General features: G+C 39.6%; 1 protein-coding gene across 1 annotated transcript; it reads right to left on the reverse strand.

Annotated features, from left to right (window-relative positions):
- Positions 1 to 2,490: 2,490 nt before the first annotated feature.
- On the reverse strand, positions 2,491 to 22,139 carry HEPACAM2 (HEPACAM family member 2). The gene is made up of 9 exons (XM_009641837.1): positions 22,070 to 22,139; positions 17,180 to 17,530; positions 15,519 to 15,803; positions 9,312 to 9,608; positions 6,180 to 6,305; positions 6,071 to 6,095; positions 5,907 to 5,944; positions 4,528 to 4,601; positions 2,491 to 2,607 (listed from the first exon to the last, which is right to left on the reverse strand). Exons 1-9 carry the CDS (start codon positions 22,137 to 22,139, stop codon positions 2,491 to 2,493), a joined length of 1,383 nt encoding a protein of 460 aa, XP_009640132.1.
- Between the last annotated feature and the right edge of the window lie 2,507 nt (positions 22,140 to 24,646).

The raw sequence follows: 24,646 nt of genomic DNA on the forward strand, positions 1-24,646 counted from the left end.
TGTGTTTAATGAAACGGTTGAGTATGTGACAATCACGTAACACCTTGTGACTATGGAGCCCCGAGATAGAGCAGAACAGTTTCCTCAAAGACTGATTTCCCCGTGATGTCTTCCCTTTGATTCCTTGGAGGAGCAGGGGAGGCAAATCTGCAAAAGGCTCTTGTGAACAGTGACTAATATCACCATGCGAACGCAAAAGTGCAAAGCCAGCTATCATCTCAGCTGATTTTTTGACTGCAATTAGATTATGAGTCTGTCAGGCCAAACCCAAGAGAGTTTAAGAGTTTAATTACTTTCTAGCAGTGTTCTTGCTTTTTAAGCACTGGGGCACGTTTAAAATTTTGTAATTATTCAGAGTGCCAGAGGCATGTGTGCATGTGTGGATGAGTGGACAAAAAGCTGATAAAAGCATAAGGAAATGTAGAAGGGAAAAGCTCTTCCCAGGGTGTCAGGTGTCGGCTAGTCCACGAATTTGCTGATACTGCCACAGGGATTTCTAATAGCAAGAGAGAGAACATCAGCTACCACTGGAGAAGTTAGACTCAAAGAGAGGATTCGAAAGATTCTCAGACTGTAAATCTGAGAACGAAACAGTGGTTTTGACTTATTTTTCTTTGCACATTAATTCTCATAAACTTATGAAATTACAGCAGTTCCAGTCAGAGCCACTGGGAATAAGAGTAAAATGATCACTTTACCAACAAACCCATTTGGCTCCCATAGTTCTTTTGTTTTGTACAAAGAGAAATTCCTGCCGTAAGCAGAGTGCAGGCAAGTTCTGTATCATTTTTCCCATGAACTTTGCTGATTACTGTACAGGTGGCTGCATCCATAAGCAATCATTACTTTGCTCTACAGGAGTTTGGAATTACTTTCCCAGCTCCATTCCCTGTTCTGTGGTGTTTAGTTTTTTCCTTGAATGCTGAAGCATCCTGCTGCAAGTACCACTATCAACTTAGTTGTCCTTATTTATTTACCACTCAGAGTGCTCCTTCACGGCTGGCCAGGAATTGGAAAATTCATGAAAGCGGTCTTTCTAATCTGCGTAGTTTACTCATTATCATGTTTAGCAGGCTATGTTTTATTAGAGAAAATTTTGTTCCTACATTTCCTTTTTAAAACCTTGATATATGAAAAGATCAGCAAAATGGGTTTATGCAAATGAGTCCTTTACAACTACGGAATATGTTTTGTGAAGTTTGAGTTGAAATCTGAACTGTCACAAAATTCAAGTTACCTTTACTTTTAATTTATTCCTTTTTTAGAGGGGTCATGAATAAGTGAGAAAATTGAAAAAGCAGGTGTGTAGGAGGAACAATAAGATGGACTTTATGAATGCTATTTTTCATATCTGGTTTAAAAAATCATCTTAATGGTCAAAGTCTCCAAGCAGAACAAAAGTGTCATCAGTAATTCATTACTGATTTCTCACTGATCAGCTTGCTTTTACAGGCATGGCTGCATGTTTGCATACATAATTTGGACACACAGTTGAAGATGTAACCAGCACAAAATTTTTAATATTGTAAGTACTGACTGCTAATGCAGTCACATAAACATTGCGATTACTCAGCCAACTGATTAGGATATTGCTAAGAGTGCATATTTTCCTTTTCAAATGTAAAAGAAACAGAAAACATGGAAAATGTGATATAATAGGCTTGTTACCAAATAAAGTCTTGTGCGCTGTTCTTAATTTGTAAGAAAGACTGTCGATATTCACAACAGAGTTCTGGCAGCTATACAGCAGTTACAGAAACTTTACAGTATATTCACTCTTCTTATGCCAAGAAGTGCTATGAAGGAGGTGATTTGAACAAAACCAGGACTACCAGACACTAACTGCATAAGCGCGGTGTGCTGTGGTCTTCCTGGTGTTTATCTCAGCAAAAGTGTTTCTGTGGAGTTCCCAGCCAGGGTACTGCAGAACAAGAATTATTTTGGTCTAAATCATTAGTTAAAATACAAATTAAGACACTGCTTACTCAGGTAACTAAGCTTTGTCTGTTAATATAGCAGGGACCATTTTAACAACCACTGGTTATTGATCAGCTGACCAGTTTCAACACTGCAAAAAACTCCCCTCTGACTCTACTTGGCACATGGCTGGCAGGCCTGGAAGCCATGCTGCTGATTAACCTGGTTTGATTGAAGATTCGACCTGCTCAGTGGGACGTGCTGATGTCTCAGTGCCGTGAAACTATAGCTGCCCTCTTAAAACCCTTGGGAATTTTCATTTGAAATTGTGTTTGAGGATCTTACCTTTTGTTTTTCACACTTAGACAAAACTGGCATGATAAAACAGCAGACTGGAGTCGAGGAAAAGTGAGGGATTGGATAGGAAACGGTGGAGGCACTGATGTAGCTCACACCTGTTTTCCATCCTTACCCCTCTTGCTGGAAACGGACACCAGCTACCAAAATGTAAATTGTTCTGGATGCAAGAGTATTTGTCTTTGAGCTACCACATGAACATGCACAGGCTTTAACTTACTGTTGCTGGTCTTGTTGCAGCTGCTCAGGAATATGCTGAATAACTTCATAAATTGTACTAAGCATATCCTGACCTGGGACAAAGTCAGGGCCAGGAACAGATTGACTTGAAACCTAAAAGCAGCAAAGAAGTACAATGTAAGTACAAATGGGAAAAGTTTCAACAGAAATTAAACTGATAATGGAACTTCTCATTTTTTTGAATTTTGCCCTATCAATGGTTTGTGTGTGGATTTAACAGTTCATCTCTCTTAGTTTACATTTCATTTGAGTAAGTTTTCATCACATTTATAGTAAGGCAAGCAATAGTTTTAAATTCAATTAGGATCTTAGAAGATTTAGGATGCAGCTCCTGCATTTAATATAGCAAGTATATTTTATTACTGTACTGCAAGTAAAGGAAGGAACACTTAATAAAGAGAAAAACAGGAGAATAGATAGTAAAAAAGAAGAAAATATTCAGGGAAAGGGTTCAGCATAAAACTCTTACCAGCATGTCAAAGAGAGGGGACTGCAAGGAATTTCCATAAATGAAGTAATAATGAAATTGTTCAATATGTTAAGTATACAAATCTGCTCTTATGTCAACACAACACCTAGACGCCCCATCTGTAGGGAATGCTCAATCGTTCTGTCTCTATCCGATCTCCAGTTCTTTGTTACCTCCACTTTCTTATTTTTCCCCTTTTCTGCTAACTAACTACAATGAATCAGTGGATCAAATGCTGACTTTATCTGCAATGCCATAAATCTGTGTAACTGAACATAGACCAGTGGAGTTTCTCCTGTTTCTTGGAATTTTACTGGAAATTAGAACAGATTTCATTGCTTGTACATCCATTCTGTTGCCTTTGTCACCTCTCCCTCCCTCCTGACCTACTAAGGCTCTGATACTGCAAGAATGTGACTTTGTGATAGGATCAGCTGTAGGGGTACCATGGTGTGCCTAAGGCTATGATGATTTTGGGCCTGATCTCCGTACTTATTAAGCTTCCTGTGGTCACAGATTTTCACAGATACAGTTTGGCTCCTCTGTTTTCTAAAAGCCTTTTATCTCTGCTGCTGTGAATGTCTGTCCTCTCCACCAACCTTTGCGATAGCACTCTAGCCCTAGAAATGCCTATTTCAAGCATCTAACCCCAGCAAAGGGTTTATTAATCCATGACTGTTTTTTGCTAATACATTATATATTATGAGAACTAATCATCATAACAAAATAGGTGTGACTGTTGATGTGACCCTGTGTCATCATGTTTTAAGAGCTCTCCCTTACCCGACCATAATGATACTCTCCAAGGCACAAGACTATGTTGCCAGAAATTTCCCTAGCAAAGGAGAAGTGCTTTGTCTACTTCCTCCCAGTTGCAGTCTGTTGTCCCTAAATTTTGTGGCCCTATTTCTCATTTGTTCTTTGTCCTTTTACACCACATCAGAATGATCTCCAACTGCTATGCAGTAATGTCAGCAAAGCCACAATGCAGAGAAGTAGCTTATGTAGTAGGATTTTTTCTGCTAGCAAAATTCCTGTGCTTAAGTCCTCCCCCGCAACACATGAAGCTGACAAAATAATTCTTGTGAAATATAGCTGAGATTTAGTTTGCATATTTTTACAATGAAAACTTTAAATACCCCTCTGAAGCTTTTCTGCATGAACTTGCATGCTGCCTGAGCAGCAATATCAGGGCCAAGGGAAAAATGGCACCACAAGAATTAATTTGCTTGTGTGACACAAGGGGTTCGGTGCTACCCATCTACCCAACACTACTAATATTCTTTTAATATAGGGTAACAACTGAGATTGTTCTCTTTAGAACGTGGTTAGTTCCTTACTGTGCCATGTTAATACAAGTACTGTACTAGTAACATAGTAAGGAAAGAGTAAGTACTGGATAAACAACAGCAAGGAATATGGTGCCAGAGGGACATCTGTAAAAAGCAACAGGAGAAAACTGCCAGAAGGATTCTAGTACAGATATTTAGTACACCTTAAGAAATAGAAAAGAAACCACCAGCTTATGATGTAAAATCACATACCCTAGAACCACTGGCAAGATCAGGAATAGCGACAAATTCATATATCCCAAAATCATCCAAAGCACTTTCATGTCCTAAAGTTAGAACAAACAAAGGAAAAAAGGTATGGAGATGTAGTAACAGTCTGGAAAAGACAGCTTATGTAATGATGGGCAAAGTTATTTGGCCTAATTTTTAAAACATCTGAATGTTGGTTGTTTCATCTGCTTTAAACTGCTTCCCTGCCAAGCCCCTAAGCTGGCGCAGAGCGACGCAGGGCAGCTGCACAGCCGCTGTGCACAGTGCTTGGCTATCTCCAACACCTCAGACCAGCTGAGGAGCCTCTTGCTAACCTCAGTAACAGTTTTGGTAGAGTCATTGGGACTCTTCGCTGGAAGGCTAAACAGACAGGTTTGCTTTCATTTCCCACAGAAAAGAGGCCCAGTCCACCAGCTCAGCACGTCTACACTGTAGTGAGGCAGTACCACCTGAATCTTTTATAATGCTGGGAATAAAAAAAGGGAACACATTATTAAACCATTTGACAGATTGTATCTGGGACTTCAGATACAGCTTGTAGTTAGGGTGGGAGTCTCATTCTCTGCTGTCCAGGAAATCTGAGACTCCTGGGCATCCCTCCACAGCAAAGGCTGCAGCACTAAAGACAGTGCTGAGATTCTCCCCCCTGATACCACTTGCTGGGGTGAAGGACCCTCTGTGCTCAAGTGAATTTCTTACCTTCCTAAGCTTCATATACTTATATATACTTATACATATCCTCTCACATGTAGCAGCTTATGGCCTGCTCTGATACTTTGGTAGAAAGGGATGGGAACAAAAGTGCTACCCTTCCAAAGAATGGCCAGTCTCCAGCCTCTCCTGCCCAGGGTGATGTGGGAAAGATTGCAGAGGGAAAAGAGTCAGTGACAAAACCACACTGGCTCCTGATGACACAGAGAAAGGTGGTACAGAATGTGGTAAAGGCTAAAATATATATACTGTAATGCCATATTAACATCTTATGATGTTGGTCCTGATTGGTGCCATTAACATTTAGAAGTGTGATCCTCCCATGGCACATCACCGCTCACTGCTATCCCGTAATAACTAATTTATTTCATATCGGTGAGAACAGCAGAATACAGGTGATTCTAACTGGGATTAACAGCTAGAATTCAAGCCAACAGGTACATACTGCTGTGAAGTCCAGGCATGAGCTAACCTGTGCTGACCTGTTGTCATTTTAGTTTTATCTCAAGTAAGTAGGTAGTAAGTAAGGTAGGTGTGCAACCCACGCTAAAACCACACTTCCCTTCCTTTCCTTCTTTCTTTTTGTAGGTGGAGATGGTAATTTTTTACAAGAACAGATTTTGACCTTACATTTCTTTCATTAGCATTACCTGAAAATATCTGTGCTTTCTTGTAATCAGCCTCCGACCTAGAAAACATAAACATGCTTTTCAGTTTGATGTCATAAGCCAAGGAAAGAAAATTAATATGATAAAACGTGCTTCTCTTGATGCAGGAAAGAACTTCAAGACCTAAGAATGATTTATTTTTGTACCTGCTCTGCAGCTTCTGTTGTATCACTGAAAAGAAGAAAAAAAGAAAAATCATTCTTTTTGCTCTGATGGTCCAAAAGAAGAGCTGGAGTGTGCTTAACTTTTACATACCTTTATGTGGCTGATATCTTTTCCATATGAATAAAAAGGCCATAGCTAGGATCAAAAATAATGAAATTCCTGTTATTATTGCAAGAGATGACAAAGATTTTCCTTTCTGGGCCAGCTTTTCTGATCCTGTGACAAAGAAAATGAGTACTGTGTTTAGTCTCTTGTTCTGTATAATGTGCTATTATGACACTAAAAATATGCATCTTTTGAAAGCCATATGAAGCTAGTAAACCTGCATAGAGACACAGAAAAGATACAAAATTTGGGTTCTTGTGAATCAGTAATTCTTTTTTCCCCCCACAAGTCTCCTGAACTGGAAAAGCAATGACATGCATATCAGGAATGAGTCCAGGATAGATTGGTACCTAGAGCTAAACGAAGGTCAGTAAATGTAATCCATGAATTACAGCATCACAAAAAGTAGATGAATATTCTAATTTTAGGCATAGAGACACCGAACTACCAAGAAATTAGGTGAGCAGTTAGTGATGGAAGGGAAATCCTCCTAGTTGCAGGAGCTGTAGAGTAGGAGGGAATGACCGAACTATTGTATTTTTTCTAAAGATTTTCGGATCACTGACAGCCTGGTTGTTTATCAAATCCCATCAGAAGCCAATACATTATGTTTGTTTGTATTCATGTCTAAATATATCCAAAGTATTTCTTTCCTTTGCTCAGATCTTTTGCATGAGATATGCATTAGCAGCAGTATTCCAGCAGGATTTACTGATAAAACAAAAATACAATATGTATACAATTACATACACAAAACCATGTAGAAAACATTTGCATAGAATTTGCAAAGACAGGGATGTGAAAGTTAGGAAATGCCAGACATAGTTGCTTGTGCACCCTTAATTTCCTCCTTTTGCTCTGAATCGTGCAGAATTCGTGTAATTAAAGGCCATATCACAATCCATACAGGTGAATTAAGGCCGCATATTTGTCAGTGCCAGCTTTATGAGTACAATTCAAATGTGTTCTATTTAGCTGGATGTGTTTCCAGTACAGCTATGAACTTCTGTGCAGACAGACAGCATTACTTGCATCTACTGCATCTCCAATGTAATTCACTGGCATTGTGCTGGCTGTGGTTGTCACAAAGATTAAATAGGTGGATTTCAAACCAGATGAATAGATACAGGAAAATAAATAGCTGCAATTTCACCAAATTTCTTTTATACTCCTTCAAAGTACTGCTTTCCTCAGAAAAAAAAAAAAAAACCAAGTGCTGGAGAATCATCTGAGTCCTTAAAAATGTCCTTTAAAATTAATAATTTAAAATTTAGACTCAATAAATCTTATCTCCACAGGCATACCAGTACCGAAAACAAAGATGTGGTCTTTATGTGCATTTAACACACTCAAGTTGACTCAACTTGAGAACTGAGCAATGACCCATGTATAAAATGAGACACCTCCTCTTATTTTAAAATCTAACTAGTCTTGGCTAGAACTGGGTAACACCTTAGTGCAACAATTGATATAACTGTAACATTGATATAATTGTTTTCTTGATGATTTTTAGCATTAATTAGGCAGCTGTTTATAACGCCATATAGGCGAGTTTTGGTCCCGTAGGTGGGGAAGTTGAGTATGGTCTTCTGAAACATCTAAGTTCCTGTCACTGCTGAAAATGGGGTTTCCAGTATTTTGAGAGGCACAGTCCAGGCTCTGTGTGTAGGATTATGGGGACAGGGAGAAGGGATATTAATTAATATTCATAGGCTTTGCTTAGTATGTTTAATCAGTTCCAACCAGAATTTAGCATGAGTGGGATCACTGAAGTTTAGCCTTGTGTGTGAATTCACACCTCTTGGAGTCAATCAGTGCTGCATTGCAAAGTGTCGGCTCGACATCTGGATTTATGCTATCTGAATAAATACTCATCAAGAAGAAAATGGCTGTAGAGGGAGAAACCGTATTCCTTAATTTGCAAATACACAGGATAAAATATTTTTTAAAGGTTTATGTAAGCAAAATATTTGTAATTAGGAAATGTATGTTTTTAAGTGCAAGTAAACATGAAGCTGTGGAGTTTTTCCTTCTTTTTGGCCTTTGAAAGCCATGATTTGTGATGAATCCGTAAGTCAGCCTGAATGAGGGACATCTGCTCTCCTTGTTTATCTGACTAACAAATGGCTGAGCTCTTTGTTCTGCACAAGTGAAATTGCTTTGTGAAGTTTTCTAAAAGGCAATCTATTCTATCTTGTTGAACATTAATAGCATACATTCCTTACCTGAAAATACTTGTATCGATCTGTATTAATAAGAGATAACAGACTTCCTCAATATCTTGTTCTCTGTTCTATGGTTCTGGAAATTTTCAGAAAAACTGCTTTTTTGCTGTTTAATGCAATCTGATACAGGAACTGAGGTTATAATGTATGAGAAATAAAGGTTTGCATTCAGCAGAACCTAGCAGTCAATCCGTAGACTTGTAAATGTGACAGCAAAATAATTTTTATGAGCAAATTGTAATAAAACCATTCATCATCACAGCTTGCATTATTATCATACACTAATCTTCTAATACCTAACCACACTGGCAAAACATTGGAGACCTTCATAGCTATGAGTCTGTGCCTGGTTATTTTAGTCAGTGATATATGCTTGAAACGATCCCATGTGCCAGTCACCTGGTGGCCCCAGGGCTCACAGCTCCTGAAAGCTGTGGGACAGCGAGCCTTGGGCAAAATCTGCCCTTGGGAGGAAAGGCCCACCTTGGCATCTGGCAGATTTCTGCATCAGTCTCTCCATTCATCTTTATCATTTTTAAAGGCAAAAAGTAAGGAACAGAGTAAGAGACATATACTTCCACCATGTTACCTGGTCATGATGAGGTTTGCCTACCAAAGAAGTTTTCCTATTCAAAGGATAAAGTTCCAAATGGCCAAATATATTTTAGTGTCGAACTCTCACAAACCTTTAGCATCTTAGTGGGTCTGGTCCCAGGCCATGTCACACTGCAAGTAAAACCCGGATCCCACTGAATGGCCAAAATCCCCTTTACTACGTTGTTAGCAAGACCTCACTTCTGATATATATTCTCTCTCTAAGACTGGTTTCCTTTTTCTGGGGTTGACACCCTGCTCAGATGTTACAGTTACGGCAATGAATTAATGTTCTTACCTGCAGAAGTAATGACAACTGTGAATTGAATTTCATCTCTTTTTCCAGTCACATTGTTGAAAGCACGGCACATGTAATCTATTGTCTTCTGGGCCACTTTATCAGATACAACTTCCAGATGGGGTCCATATTTGATTACATGAGTGGTATTGTCAGCCCTTTGAATCCACGAGTAAGTATTTGGTGGATTTGAATCTGCTGAGCAGTCGAACAGTATAACTTCCCCCATGTCAACTGTAAACACCGCCCTTATATTCAGACCTTTATCTGATTTAACTCTAAGTCCATAAGGTCCATCTGCATTGAAAAAAAAGAAAACACAGTGGAAAAATTAAAATCAAAGTATAGAATTAAACTTCAATAGGAAGCGTATCTCTAAACATAGAATTTTTAAGTTAGACTAGCCTTTAGAATGGCTGGCATTGGATTTAATCATGTCAGTTAAAAGACTTTCAGTTCAATAACTCAATCTGCACCAGGTTTATCTCAGACTACATCCACTTAATACTGAGCTAATCTCTGCTTAGGGAAAAAGCATAGGTCTATGCATCATTCAGTATGACAAAAAGAACAAAAACTGAAAACAGTTGGCAAAGCTGTGAAGTAAAGGAGCAAGTCTTCCTCAGGGGCATATTTGATTCTCTCTACTTAAATGCCAAACTTATTGGCATAAGTAATTTCTCTGCACATTTAAAAGTGAACAAATTAGCCTTGAAATGTAGAAACATTCACTCTAATACTTTGCAGTATAATAATTATTTGGGGAACTATCCTACAGGTATAATATATAGCGGGGTGTGCCTTAGATAACTTCAGAAAAAGTTTTCCATAAATGACTGATAAGAGAATCTTTAACCTTCTCCCCACTTTAGTAGGCTTCTACTATTTCAACATCTATGTTTCTTTCAAGAGGAAGCCCTTCTGCTGAAAGGAAGCTGTGTTTCTGAATAGAATTAGAAGAGGCACATATTGTCCAATAGTCATGTGTTCATTATTCAGCAAATTGAGCAGCTAAGTATTTTTAGGGTAATCTTCATAGGAAAATTGGAAACGAAACAGTATATTTAAATACAATAAGAATATTTCCCATGCTATTTTAATAGATCATTTCAGAGGGGGGTTTATATCTTTACACATTAAAATCTATTTTTACAGGGATCTAAGTATAGAAATTAATGTGGAGAAAATAATAATCAAAACGTGCTTTTTTCCAGTCAAAAGAACTAATCATTTTAATGTTGCTAATTCCCTAAGGGCTTACACGCATGATCAAAAATGCACAGACCTAACACTGACAGAAGCCAGAAAAGAAAATATGCAGAATGAGCTGGAGGAATCATTTTGGTACGATCCCTGAAGTTCAGTAAAGCTGCTGACAAGTGCCTCACAGAGAATGGCACAGCAGAAAGGCAGATAAATCAATGTTATGCCCATTGTAGACATTGCAATCAAGTAATAGTTCCACCTTTCTGTGGTTGTCTGGAAGCATTAAGATAATGTATAAGATAATGTCTGAATGTGAAATTCCCTGCTACATGAAGTGGCAAGCTGGCACATTTCAGACTCTATTTCTCATCAGGAAATTCAGGCTGACATTAGACCTTCCTCTAACATGCACACTTCTATTTATCATCTGTCTTTTTTACGAGACTGATTTATTCTTCAAAACCACACAGGTATGCAGCACAAACCAGGCCATTTTGTATGTGCCTCTGGGTTTTTTTCTCTATTTGTGAAGGCTTAGAAAAGAGAATGTAGACTATCACACCATGACCTCAGTTTAGTCCACTTTTAACCAAATGTCCATATTTCGCAACGTAAGCTTGTCACACTTTTTATTTTCTCTACTTATTTCTTAGTGGTAAGCTTTTTGCAGCCTCATTTTAAGAAAAGGCCCAACATCATGCACAATATTTACTTGGGAAATGCAACACAGATTCACTTCAGCATGAATTAGTGCTGCTCCCAGCTACACGGCAGGGGCCACTCTGAAGAATCAAGGCAGTTTTTAAACTCTAGATGCTGGGCTGTTTCTTTACAGGCTCTGCAGTTCCCAAATAATTTGCTTTACTGTATCCAAGAGCCACCTGACTCTGTATTAAGCCTTTCTGGGAACTGCAGACTTATCACCACGACTTTGGCTTGGCTGACCTCACTCAGACTGCATGCTTCTGTGGATGGTCTGGAACACCAGCTTCTCATGGGGGCTCGCCCGTTATAGGTATTTACTTCCCTTTTTTTCAGATGGGAAATGAGAGGAATGCACTGAACACGACTTTTTCATAACTGAAAGTAAAACTCCTCACACACTATTCCTAGGCAGGAACACACTTTTTTACTTTTCAGAGCAATTCAGTGCTTCCTCCTATCCAATTCTTTCTTAGAAGAATTAGCTTTTAGTTTCACTGATAATATAACCCTTGACATATGTAAACAGAGATTAATGGTCAGAATAGCTGATTGGCCTCTGTGTTCCCCCGCTACAGTGGGAGATTTGCCCCAGTCTGCAAAAGAATCAGAATTGAGTTCTGCTTATTTATCGGTATCGTAACAGTGCAGCATAGACAGACAACACTAACAATATTACTACACTTTCATATGAAAGCTGAAAATGGAAAGAAACCATTATAAAAACACCGATGCACGCTGGCTGGGAAAGTATGTTTGAAAAAAACAAAGAAAGGTTTTCTTAAGGAACAGTCAAATCTTGGCAAAGTCTGAAAAGTAGCATTCCTCGAGTAAGTGAATGCAAGCATGGCGTAACCCTTCTGCTTTGCCTGGATCAGTTTTTTGCCTCTCCTGGGCATCGTGTACATCATCGAGATCCCTAAACACTGGGTAGCTGAGGGACAGACACAGCTTCAAGGATGATTCTGAAAAGCAGGTAATTAACCATTTCCTCTCTAAGACTACATATATTCTAGCTTTGGGAAGTCCCAAGGAAGGAAAAGCCACTTTGTTAAGTGCAACTCCGTCAGCACAGTGCAGCAGATTCTGCTGCAGCCTCCATGACAGCAGCTTCTTCCAGTCTTCAGATAATTTGTTTCTGGGTCATGCTACTGCAATAGCCATGTTCTGAGGTGCATTATCGTCATAGCTAATGGAGAAGCAGAACTATATCAAAGGGAAATGAAGAACTGATTCTCAGTAAAAACCCACAGTGACAGCCTTCATGGGTCCCTCAGCATTAACTTCTCCTTTTCAGTATCGTTCTCCACAGAAATCTGCCTCTTGTCTCAGGAAAGCCAGTTAACTAAATGACTTGTAAAATAATAAATCATCTGTTCTGAGTAACAATTTACGGCTCTGTGGGAATATTTCCAATTGCTCCTATCACCACGAGACTGTTACAGTTTCCAAGCAGATGGCAGGTATTTACTGTGCCTGACCTTTTTTTTATCACCCCCAGTAACTCCCCCGCAGCAATGACATCTGGCACATGGAGATCCCGCGGCCTGTTCTGGATTGTTATTGACAACTGGGAGCTGGGAGACAAACTACCCCTGCAGGCAGGGGTTGGACCGAATGATGTGACTTCATATAGCTCAGGAAGTAAGACCCCAACTCTCATCACCAACTTGGACATGGACAGCAGTGCACGTAGTATAGTCTTGCAGCATTGCACTGTTTTCTCCTACTATTTTTTTCAAATGTTAAATGATGCACAAAGTAAACCCTCAGTTCTGATGAAATAAAAAGTACATTTTGAAAATGCAAATACTTGTAACAATTTTTCCACACATGGAGAAAAACTGAATCTCCGAGTTTTTGATATATACAGACTTTTTGAGCCGTATATCACAATCACTCAAACAGCAGAAGGTTCCAGAAATGTGGACTCTGAAGTAACTTTGAGATTTTAAAGTTCTGCTAAACAATGGGTCAAGAATAGGTTTTCAGTTTAGAACTTGGAAAGACTTTTCGAATTTGCTGGAAAACAGATGTAGTTGCGTGAAGGAGAAGGGGGGAAGCAGTACCAGAACTGAGGCTGAAGGGCACACACCTTGCCAGTGCAAGTGTCCCAGACACCCGTCAGCGCGATCGGCACTCCGGAGCCAGTCCTGTGTGCAGCAGGCCAGCAACATGAATGCCGAAGGGGCTGTGCCACAAACAAATGGAGCAGTCCGAAAGGCAGCAAGAGTGGCAGATATTCTTCTAGCCTGACCTGACTTTGTTGCATTGTAAGAAGGCTGTCAGGTTGTGCTGGATACAACCTCCCTAAGCTTTGTGTAGGTATCCTTTGAAGAGACAGGAGTATAAAGTCCATTCATAGCTGATTAAAGTGAGAAAAGCAGTAGAGGCAGCACATCTGTACGCATGCAGCTCTCATTCTTAGCACTTCAAGCGCTTACGTGAGCTGAGATTGTGACTGTACTAAGGCAGGCCTTTAAAAGTGTGCTACCTTGAGGAAAGACTATGATGATTTTTTTTTATGATAAAGGTAAGCTAAAAATCCATCAGTGCTGGTTATTTGCTCATAGAGCATTTTATCATGATTCCTCCGTCTAATGTGAATGGAAGCTCAATTCACATCTGCCCTGTTTAGGACTCTTTGCAGCAGCTCCTTCATCTTCATGTCTGGATTGCTGTCAATTTTATAAGCTGCACCTAAGGGATCAGCTCTCATCCGAGAATGTCCTTGTAAGTCTTCACTAATTTAGGCAGTCTTTTTCTCTTCTCCTGGTGCAGTGTAGAGATACACACACACACTTTAGATGCAAGACACCCTGTCATCCAATTCTTCCAAGTTATAATTAAAAAATAGCAGAATGGATAATCAGAGAAGAAAGGAAGAGGGGGAAAACAGGAGGTGTAGGTTCTGAATATGCTGGTAGTGTGACCACAACAAGTCTAGGGCATGGGGTGTCTACCAGCTGCCAGATTATAGAGCCCAGCAAAAGCAAAAGCCAGCACCAGCCCTTGTTTGGACAGGAATCCAGTTCCAGTCCTTGCACTGTGCCATCCACACTGTGCCACGGGGTAAACTGGTTATATCTGAGCAGGGCTGGTGGCAAGGTAGGTCCTGACCTGTCTGACTTCAGCTCTCCTCTGAGAAGGACAGTTTGACCCCTGAGGACATGGGGATTAGAGCCTGGCCAGGTCACATACATGGCATGTGCTGCTGGCAAATCCCGGAGGCACTGGGATTTGGAGGGATAAGGAACAAAATTAGAGCACCCTTTCTAACATTTAATGTCTAACTGTTGAATGCTGATTAAGCCAATCTTTTGTTTCCTCCAACTCATTTCATTCCTGAACTCCATCTACTTTCACAGTTAGTTTCTCAGTTGATTTCATTTCCAGTCAAAATACATGTCTAGTTTATGGTTTACTCTTCTGCCAGCATTGGTCTTTATGCAACTGTTCTTGCTCCCTCATGTTTCCCACTTGACGTGGAAAGCAAACACTCCTTTCAGCTCTGTTTTTGCTAAGCCACACTGAGTTCTCCAGGTCTCTTCTCCATTCCTTTCTGTTCTGGTTCTTTCCAGTTTGAGATCATTGCTCTGGGATGTGCAGGAACTGCACACAGTATTCTACACGTGGTCTCATTTTCCATGTGCCATTAGTACTCCCCTCAGTTATTTCCCAATCAATCTCCATCTTACCAGCAGAAGTTCATGTTTTTATTCCCTAAAAGTGCATGCCCATTTATTTTTTTACTAGCAAATTTCATATCAGTTCTATTTCTCTGTCAAAGTCATTTGGTCCTCCTGGTTTAACATCATAGGTGAATTTCATTGAGATACTCCCAATCTTTATGCTGATGTCATCGATGGAAGTATTAAACAGGACTGGACTCAAAATGATCTTGAGGAAAACCACTAAAACCAGTACCAGTACAGCCTGGTGCTTCCCATACCTAGCTTTTTGATACTGTTTGCTGTCTCTATTTTTAACAATATTTTCATGTATACCCATTTTTTCCTTTGAGTCATATCTCCTCCAGATCTGAAGATGGTTGTACTGTGAAACTCTTGAAGTTCCTATTTGAATTCTGCAGTTCAGACTCATCTTCATAACTGCCTAACACTGAGTAACTTTTTATTATGCTGTAGTAAGTTAGCGCTGTTACAAACAAGCTCATTTTGAATGCAAGCTCACATGTAATGTTGTCTCAACTGTTTTCTGACTTGTTTCCTAGTGAGAGGCACTCTTTCCAGCCAGATCATTTATACAAAGGTAATTATGAATATTTCATATACTCACAATATATGGTTGGTGCAATTATCTCACTTTCCATTGCACTGACAGGGTTGGATACCAGACAACTGTAATTCCCAATGTCTTCTTTTACAACAGGAACAATTAGAAATGTTGCATTGTTTGATGAAAAGGTGTAATTAGGGCAGGCATGGAGAGGCTTCCCATTTTTCATCCACTGGTAAATTACCCTTGTACCTTTTTCCACAGTACATTTTAATGTAATATTCCCTACATACTCCACTACCCCTGAAGATGGTTCAGTATGTACAACTGGCTTTGTGACAGGAACTGTAAAATAAAGAGATATGAAGAGTTATAAAATTGACAGGCCACTATATTACAGTCTTCATTGTCAAGATGATACAAATAGCAGTCATCATGCTCTCTGGAAAGTACCCGGATTTCAAATTTTGTTTATTAAATGTGGTTAAAGGTTGAAAAGAGAAGTCAGCTGGTGACTGTAAGAATTGTTCTAGTACTTAAATAAAACTAGACTGTTGATATTACTGGTAATACAACAAAGGCTGCAGTCAGATATACCATGGCCTCCAGCTCCTGCCTCACAAGCAATCCCACAGGAACAAAGAGTGCAAAGCCTCGCATTGCCCACAGCGTGCGACTTCCTTGGTACGGCTGCCTGCAGCCCAGCTGACACCGGGCACCACTGAAATATGCTGTCAAATGACTGCAAACTGGGACAGGTATGGAAGCTAAATGGCAGTCACAACCTCATCATGCTACTACATCATTCGTTTCATTATTCCAAACCCAGCTGTTACAGGGCCCCCTCCATATAATCCATAAATTACAGGCGCCTCTTGTCATTCTTTTAGATCATTATTTTCTATTTCCCTTTTTTTTCTATCCTCATTACAAGGAGTAAAGAACAAAGAAGGAACTTCAATATTTTAGGAATTCAGATCTGGGGTTCTTCTATAGACACAAGATCACCAGCAAAAGTCAATGACTCCTCTTTGATAGTGACAGAAGGTAAAAGACATGGTAGGCCCATGCAGGGAGCTCATCTAGCAAGAGACAAGGAAGGGGCAGTCAGCTCTTCTCTGTCTGACTGGCTGTACAGCACAGGGAATGTGAGCAACAAATAAATCTTCCAGTAAAAAACCCTGGAGACAGTGGAATAAGACACTGGAATACGATTCTACAGGTGGGGTCAAATTTTGCCCCCTCAAATCCCATTGTGGTCTTTCCTCTTTCAGGGACACCTTGCCACAGTCCTCTAGCTTTCAGGCAGAATAAAAACCTGAGCTGGGAAATGGTTGCAGATTTCCTCAGGGAAGAGTTGTTCAGGGAAAAAGACTATTTGAAAGTTAATGCATCCTCATGATTGAGAGCCCAGCAGAACCTTATGACACATTATTTCTAAGAAGTTCACCTAATTTAATATTAATTATTGGTTTCTATATTCATTCGATTTTTTACTTATGATCCTGAAAATTTAGTCAACATATTAATTCTGTTTAAAGATGACATATTGCAGCATTCCCTCCAGCACCAGTAGAAAATAACATAACTTAGTTGTTAGTATTTATTCATGTATAGTTGGATTAAATTATACATTATTGCAACTGGATAAGAAGAACCAGTACTTCAAAACTATTGAATTTTTTTTTTCAAAATGAAGATACCATATTTTACTAACTTACCATCAACAACTACTTGAATCTTCTGACTGGCAGCTACTGTCCCATTTCCACGGACATTGACTTTTATAATATAATTGCCCTCATCAGTGATCTGCAATGGATTGATCATCAAAGATGCATTTGGTGGTATGAGGGTAAACTTGTGCTGGTATTCCAGGTCCGGAACTACTATTTGATTTACAGAGCCAAGCAAGTATTTCGGATTACTTTGAGGCCTCTCAAAAAGCCAAATTATCTGGATTTCAGAAGCCGTAGCGTTGAAATTGTAGTCAACGGTAAGATGGAGTGGTTGACCCTCAATACCATGGATGGTATGAGATGGTACTGTCAACTTTAGGGCAGAACAAATACCTGTGTAAAAATGAAAGAACAAAGAAACAAACAAAACCAAACCACAAATGCAAACCCTGGAGAACTCAAATGAGAAATTCTCACAGAGAAAAAACTCTCAAGATTAAAGCTTACACTTTTTTGTATGGTTATAACTCAGATTTATATAAGACTAATATAATGCAGGGATAACCTAGTTTCTTAAATTTCCTACCTTCCTGGCATTTTTCTTTACGACAAAACCAAAACCAAATTGTTAAAGGTTCATTTGTGTCTAATTCCCTAGATTATATAGCAGGATAAGATAAAAAATATCAATTTGGTAGCATAATATGGTATCTGTATATGTCTTTTTGGTTAGAATCTTCAAATTTCACGGCACAGCCATTTGCCACTTGAGCTAATCGCAAAGAAAACTGTCGCTGGGGATCAGGGTAGGGACACAAAAAGAGGGTTAATGGATGCAGCATGGCAATATGCAATGCCAGTAATTAGTATTAGAAGTACTCTGGAAGGGCATGAAAAGTAGCAGAGAGGAGGTGGTGTGAGAGGGGACCGGCTCGTGGGTAGCCAGCAATGATATCCATGCTGCTGAAGGCACCCACAAACCCACCTGTGAGATACTAACCCTATTTCAGGAAAAAACCCTATTGCTAAGAAATCTCTGGTCATATTCTGTCCATTCAGGAAGCAGTGAGTTTTATAGTCACTCCAAAGCCAGCTACAATGGCTGCCCCCCAAAAGTAATTTTGTGGCTGGCTTCACTTTTTCATGAAGCTGAGCAATACTATACTCAACTAGAGAAAACAGCTTGCAGTGTTTCTCAGGGTATGGCAGGGAAACGAAAGGAAAATGTGGCAGAACACTGTAGGGGTGATGTGTATAAAGAAAGTGAAAACCTTCGACAAAAAACCCCACCTTCTCAGGGGCTAAAGAGGAAGCGGGCAGAGGACTTCAGGTTTGCATGGATGCTGATGTGGAAAGGAGGGTTGGGGGTCAGCTGAGACGGGAGGAGAATGGGACAAAAAAGGAGGAAGAGTGTAGAAAAATATGGAGTGGCTTGGAGTGGAGGATACACAGGACAGAGGTGTTTACATGCTTAATTTTTTCTAGATCAAAATCCTGAAATGGCTGAAGCACATGAAATTGAAGCCTCCTCCCCTATCCCCTTTTAATAATACCTGTGGCCTATTGTTCTCGCACTGTTTTCTAGCACTGCACAGCTCCTAGGGACTCGCTAGACTCTGGTTAATGGGAGATTAGCTTGCTTGGTTGTTGTAATGTTTCTCAGAAGTGAATTCCCTCCCTGCGAACCTTACAATACAAACTAGATTTAAACGGCTGTTGTCCATTTGAAAAAGAGAACAATTGCGTAATTCCTCAGGAAAATCCTTCACAAAATATTTAATGTTGGAAATATATTTCATATAACCTCTTGAATACATTTCAACTTTTAAATCTCCTTGAATGAAGTCAAAACCATCTGTGAAATGCTGGGAGATATAGAATCATAGAATCACTTTGGTTGGAAAAGACCTTTAAGATAATCGAGTCCAACCGTTAACCTAACCCTGCCATCCCACCACTAAACCACGTCCCTAAGCACCTCATCTATCCTTCTTTTAAATACCTCCAGGGATGGGGACTCGACCACCGCCCTAGGCAGCCCATTCCAGAGCCTGACAACCCTTTCCGTGAAGAATTTTTTCGTAATGTCTAGCCTAAACCTGCCCTGTATATGTAAGATGATCAATTAAAAGATCTGTCCATATCCTTCCTCATTCTTTAGGCATGACACTGCTCAGTTCTTGAGTTTATTTAGCTGTCAATAAGCGATTGTGCTGTAGGACAAGAAGCCAGTAACAGCTGCACTGTAATCATAAAATGTGTATAACAAATAATATTTCTCACAGATCTGTTTGTACAGAAAATCAGCAAAACCCAAGCAGGTCTAGTGAGCAGTAGGATAACTGTGATCACCAGTGTAGAAGGTACCACCATAATACAGCAAGATAAAGAGAATTGTGGCTGGAAAACTTAATTTCTTCTCAGTTAAAAAATGTGGGAACAAAAACTGTAAATTAACTTTGTTCCACTTGATTTATGGAGAAAAGTGACTCCATGTAATAGGTTGGAAAGACATTTTGATCTGCAGTTAAGGAGATTTTAGCAAAGACCAGAGGTGGTGAGGGCAGAAGCCCAGTTTTCCCCTGGAGTCCTTTCAGGAGTGGCTTTTGGGCAATTGCAGTTTTGCTGCTCCCTCCGGGTCTGTTGGGGTGATTTTGTGGAGTGCCATCAGCACATGGGAGCTCCTCTGCAGCTGGCAGGGTGGGGGGCAAGGCAGGCTGAGGCTCTGAGAAGCTGCTAGGTAATGGTGCTCTGCCAAAGGCAAGGGTTTTACAGGAGCAATGCTGGGAGAGTTCTGGCTTTAACAGAGATCAAATCTTTTGCAGTTTGGAGTGTTCTTCACTGGAAGGGTTGTCAAGCATTGGAATGGGCTGCCCAGGGAAGTGGTGGGGTCCCCATCCCTGGGGGTATTTGAAAGACGGGTAGGTGTGGCGCTTAGGGCCATGGTTTAGTGGTGGACTTGGCATTGTTACATTTACGGTTGGACCCAATGACCTTAAAGGTCTTTTCCAACTGAAATGGTTCTATGACTCTATTCTATTAAACTAATTTTGACTTTTAATTAAAACTGAAGACTGTTATGACTAATCCTTGAATTAATGTTAATATTGAAATCAAGCCAATGGGCCAAATTCTTACTTCATTCTCATTGGGCACAAATTCCATACCATTTAAGCTTATCTCTCTAGCTTTCTAAATGCAATACACGTTTTTCCAAGACAATGGAATTCTGAAAACTAGTTTTTGTATAATGACCATAAGGGTTGTACCAAAACGACCTCCATTTGGAGCTCAGTGATCTGTGCTTTGCTTCCATCTCACTTTGCTATCACCAGTATTAGCAAGCACAACAGACTCGTTGTTGACATAAAACATGGGCTGCAGCTTTAGTTTAAATAAAAAACTATGACATAACTTTCGAGTTTATGGCATAAACTGAAACCTGCTTAGCAAGGTTTTATCATTCTCTGAATTCTACATGCACATCTCCTTGTCAAAGTGAGTCTGGAATCTCAACTGCTTTTCACCAGAGCGTTCATTTAGCTCTTCAGCTCTCCAAAAACCCTGAACTTGGTACGAAATGTCACTAGATCAGTGATAACAGTTTTTACACTTTTTGCAAATATGTCCACTTATGAAAAAAACCCAGATATAATGGACTAGGGAACCTGCAATTCCTATACCCCATTTATATCAGGAGAGACTTGGGCATACTCTTCCCCAGTTTGGGATTTTTGCCCAAGAACAAGTTCCACTGAGCTTTGTTACTGGACCTAATTTTAGCTTCTGAGGTCAGTGTCTTTGGTGGGCTTTGTGTCATGTCCCTGATGCACCTGGTTCTTGTCATGATATAAAGTACAAGCTGCACATTTGCCGTGCCAGGAGACGTGTGTATCTGAGTAAGGGTATATGATCAGATTTCCTGGTGGACAAACGTGTACTCTAAAGCACTCTGCTTGCATACTGGTATCTCTTGTAGGATTTTAATAAAAAATGCCCAATAAAGCTGTAATGTAGATAAAGTGCATATTCATTGTGGTTTTTTATCAACCAAGGTTTTAATTTTTAAAGAAATCCAATAATCTTCATATAAAACTGCAATTGTTATGAAGCCAAAACTCTTGCCAAAGTATTTAGCTCAAAATCAAGGAAACTAGGTATATGAAATTCACAAGGAAGATAAAAGAAAAATCGGCCTTACACATGAATGACAGTGCACTACATTTGTAATATTATATGTTCCCTCTGTTGATATTTACAAAACCAATTAGATACAGAGTAAGTGAACTACAAGAGTTTGTAGAAATATAAGTTTATCTAACATTTGATCACAGGATATTCCTGCCAATGTGCACAGAACACCTATTTTTTAATCAAGTGCATGGATGACAAATAGACACTTGTGAAAACTGCACCCAGATGTACTACAAATGTACTATTAAGGGGAGGATATTCTTCAGTTGATTGAAAGCTTAATTTAGTTTTAATACCAAGTACATTTAAATATTACATATAAATTTTCCTGTCAGACATCAGCAGTGTCTCAACATAACGCATTTTTCAAGAGATGCATTACAAGTTCTGTATAAATTTGGTTCAGAACCTGTCCAGTCTTACTTGTTAAAAAGAATGCAAAACGTATATATTACATAATAAAATGTGACAACATATAGATAATCAATGCCAATGTTTTAGATACAGATTATGTATAACACTAATTTTTGTCAGTTGCTAAAAGTTTATAGCTCCACTGATAAAACAAGGTGACACTATCTGATTAAAAGCTTGACACTATCCGATTAAAAGCTTTTAGGCTACTTTCTTGAAATAAAAACATCTGACAATACAAGAGAAATGCCTTTAAATTTAGGATTATAAAACCAACAAACATCTCCATAGTGGCAATCAAATATAATTCAGACTGTTTCTTACCTACAAGCAGAAAATATATTTTGCACTGTAAGTCCCAAAAGAAGTTGGCTAAAGGGCTGCATGAAAGCATCTTGTCCCACACAGGTCCCACCTTTTTCTCAGCGCTAAGCCAGGGCTTGGACCTGCAGCTGCTGGTTTATTTGCTAGGGAAATCAGCAATGAGTTAACAGGCCCTATCCTGTCCCCTGCCTTATGTGATTTGAATATGTGTATACAAAGAACAAAGGGAGTGGAGCACCTGTTAGATGAGCACCCATCTTCATTGCCTCTGACTTTATTGTAACCCTTCCCCTGGCAGCCACAGCAAATATGACCCAGAATTTAATCAATGGGGCGCAGAAAACAAAGCACGTTCAACTAATAAAAATAAGTGAACGCACCCAACGAAGAGGTTACATAGGCATTAGCATCCTTTAGCTACAGTTTCATAAAAATACTGTGCTGCTAGGTGGTTCTGCTTATTTCAAAGTAGTATTCAGAAGATCTTTTTTTCAATTCTTTTCCAGTGACAGCCTCTCCTTTTCTGTTATAAAAAATATTAAGAGCAAGAGCTTTGCGTATATTTTTTCCTAGCACTGTCGAGCCCATAACTTTTCTGGATTTTTTACCTTAACATAGGTATAACTTGGTGATGATTTGTTCCCTTTCTCTAAACAACATGTAATGTGAAGTGTCTATCAGGTGCCTTCTAACAAAGAATCCCGTGGCTCGAGTGGACAGCTTACTACAGTTGTTGAGTTAGCTGCTGCTGACTGTTTATTCTGCATTAACTTACATCGGTTTATATTAATATTAATGTATGATTTGGATTTTGTCCAAGGCTGTCACTCGCTGTACAAATCTAATCAGCGGCAAACCAGGCAACCCTCCCACGGTTGCATGTGCAGTAACAGTTTGCAACAGCAAATATTTGCATCGACGGGGATGGTTTATCCATAGAAAAGCACACTAAGTTTTTGCTATACAGCACTTAGGCAGACCATTATGGATTAACAAATATCAGGCTAGACTGTATCCTGCCTTGTGCAGGAGGGACTGGTAGCAAGGAATTGTCTCCCCCTCACTGCAAGGGTCCTGCGAGGTGATAAGCCCCCACCAGAAGGGCTAAACACTCAATTTTTACTTAAGGGAGGTGAAAATACTCAGATCCTTCCAGAATTCTTAGCAGCTCTGTATAACCAAAAGTAAGAAACATGAGGGTTATTTCAGGTTAACAAATATGTATGTATAGTGGTCCCACCAGAAGTAACGTCACCACCTGCCATGAGCTGGCAGATGAAGAGGGTATTTTGCATATTCCGAAAGGCTTCCCAGGTCCACTGTCCTACCCCTCCTGAATGCTGCTGTTTATAACCTGCTTAGTCCACTTAACTGTAGGCTAGATATATCAAATCGCAACCTTTTATAAAACCTGAGTTAGAAATTACTATCTACTTGGTTTCAACGTGTAATAAAATACTGGTCACAGGTTCCAATTCATTTCTAACTGAAACAACTGGGAAGCTTTCACATTGGGATCAAGTCTGTGTTGGTGTTTTAAATGCTCTATGTGGGCAAAGAAAATAAAACCCAACACATAATCAAAGTCATATTTTTGAAGTATGTCCCTGTATTTCCAGCATTTGGATATGCTCCTGATGTCATTAATATGCTGCAGCTTTTTACACTGAAAAACTTACAGAACTAAAGTGGATGCTAAAAAGTATGTTATCTTTCTCTACAGAATTCTAGTTTGTGCCGGTTGTTAAATGGCATTTAAACTTCATCAAACCTCACTCATTTCTCTTTAATAAAAGCAACTACATTAAAGCAACTTTATTTGCAGCAGTAACATTCTGAATATTTGCAGTATTTCTGCAAATTTTAGTTACCTTATTGCTAACAAGTAACTTTTATGTGCTGAACTTGTTAGAGGTTTTCCACAGAAATAACTATGGATTATATTCCCAACGGCAGCCAGAAGTAAGGAATTCTTGCTAAAGAACGCAGGGAGGGGACAACCAGTCCTGACCTTCCCCTCATCGCTGAGTCCATTCAAACGGAGAGCAGCACACCCGCTTTTACCTGTCACACCCTGCAACAAGTTATCAGCCAGCTGGGTATATGGGTGTGTGTGTAAATCATAACGGGATAGGAAATGTGTGCAGACTCCAGTAATCCCAAAAGGAAAGACGACCTTTTCTGCAGGTATTACTATGCTGCAGTGGATGTGTTGGTTGCTTTATTGTTGAAAGATTATAGGCTAAATTCTTCCTTTTTTTGGTATTGATATAAAAGATTTTCAATTTTTTTTTTTTTTCCAGTTGAGATCTATACAACCGAACTATAGAGACACACAAGCCTGTTTTGGTGATGCCTCATCTGTGAGGAACTGCATCATCCGTGAATGGGCCCACCCCAAATAACCAGAGGCAAACAGAAAATGGTCATTATCCAAATGTATTTCCCAGCTCATCTGCCTCCTTAGGCAGAGCCTCATTTTACTTTCTCACATAATTGCTTTCAAAGTCTGAGCAAGAACCTCAATGTTCAAATAATCCATAAACATCCCCCAAGCCGCAGGGTCACCCTGGGCCC

This window comes from Egretta garzetta, unplaced genomic scaffold (genome assembly GCF_000687185.1).
Source record: "Egretta garzetta isolate BGI_Z169 unplaced genomic scaffold, ASM68718v1 scaffold30, whole genome shotgun sequence".
NCBI lineage: Eukaryota > Metazoa > Chordata > Aves > Pelecaniformes > Ardeidae > Egretta > Egretta garzetta.

What these genes read in the sequence shown, in the direction of transcription:
- HEPACAM2 (XM_009641837.1), bottom strand. Translation starts at nt 22,139, where the DNA reads ATGCTTTCATGCAGCCCTTTAGCCAACTTCTTTTGGGACTTACAGTGC. An exon ending in GATTCAAGTAGTTGTTGATG is followed by an intron (nt 15,804 to 17,179) that starts GTAAGTTAGTAA and finishes TTTATTTTACAG; the next exon opens with TTCCTGTCACAAAGCCAGTT. An exon ending in AATTGCACCAACCATATATT is followed by an intron (nt 9,609 to 15,518) that starts GTGAGTATATGA and finishes TTTTCAATGCAG; the next exon opens with ATGGACCTTATGGACTTAGA.